General features: G+C 43.2%; 1 protein-coding gene across 1 annotated transcript in view; it reads right to left on the bottom strand.

Annotated features, from left to right (window-relative positions):
• LOC119588147 (twitchin-like) overlaps positions 1 to 1,093 on the bottom strand; it is a gene marked incomplete in the record, with an annotated part of 124,648 nt that overhangs the window by 75,318 nt on the left and 48,237 nt on the right. The window contains 1 exon segment of the mRNA XM_037936853.1: positions 697 to 849. Coding sequence (XP_037792781.1) covers positions 697 to 849 — 153 coding nt within the window.

The raw sequence follows: 1,093 nt of genomic DNA, 5'->3' as shown, positions 1-1,093 counted from the left end.
CCCACCTCTAGCGGCGCCTTCTGCAAGCGGCCACGACACAGTTGCCTCGAATAGTCTAGCTAGAGTAGGATCTACTGTAGTGTCAGCTGTCTAGAGGTATGTGTTAGGAAAATATCGAGGAGTAAGAAAATAGAAAAAAGTTAAGCTGCAGTTATATAGAATAAAAAACATTTTTTTTGTGAGAAGAAAGTACAGAGGTAGAAGAGAAGACGCCTTATAATATAGATATATTCCAATCATAAATATATCTTCATCAGATTCTAGAGAAATGTCTTATAATCATGAATTCTACGGTAATGCACATTTGTCTACATCAGCTGAAATGAGATAATAAAAGTTAACAAGAGAAAAAGGACAGTTTCCGATCGACAGATACTTAGGAAAAAGGTTTGCCACATCATATCTGATCACTTGTCTCAGAAAGCATCGCGTTTGTTGTTTTATCAACATTTGCCTCGCGACCAAGTGAAGTATATCAGAAGGACTTTACAAGATGTTGATAAAAGAACAAGACCGCCGTGCGATAATGATTGGAAAACCGTCAAGGAAGAAACACGGACGAAAAACTAGCTCTGAAAGAACAGGGAAGAGGATATCTATCCGAGAACTTGACTGGAAAAAAGGGAGAGAAGGGGAATGACCTGCGATCGGAATGCACAAGGGAGAGAGAACGAGAGGGCGAGGGCCGCGGCCTACCTCGTCTGCGATCAGGAGCGACGGCCTGCGACCACCTGCTCCTTCTTCAGGGGGGATGAGAGAACCCCTTCTGCTAGAGGGTCCTGATCCCGGAACCAGGGAACCACGGCGCTCGGGAGTCTTCTCCTTCGATACTTCGATCTTAGGAGCCTCCTGCAGAAGAGAAAGCGTGGTCGAGAGTCTGGCAGAGTCAAGCTAAAAGTGAAGTGTGCATGCAAGGAGGAAGAAAAAGACGCGACAAGGTTTTACAGTTATTGAATAGTTGTATAATACTGAAGGGGTCTTGACTAATCTACATCCGACAAAAAATGATAAAAAAATTATTGAACTAAAAAACATAGTGATAAGGGAGGCAGAGTCTAAGAAAGAGTCATCAGTGTTGACTCCGGTAGTTGAC

This window comes from Penaeus monodon, chromosome 23 (genome assembly GCF_015228065.2).
Source record: "Penaeus monodon isolate SGIC_2016 chromosome 23, NSTDA_Pmon_1, whole genome shotgun sequence".
NCBI lineage: Eukaryota > Metazoa > Arthropoda > Malacostraca > Decapoda > Penaeidae > Penaeus > Penaeus monodon.
The sequence above is the reverse complement of the archived record's forward strand: the minus strand, read 5'-3'. Positions and strand labels throughout refer to the sequence as shown.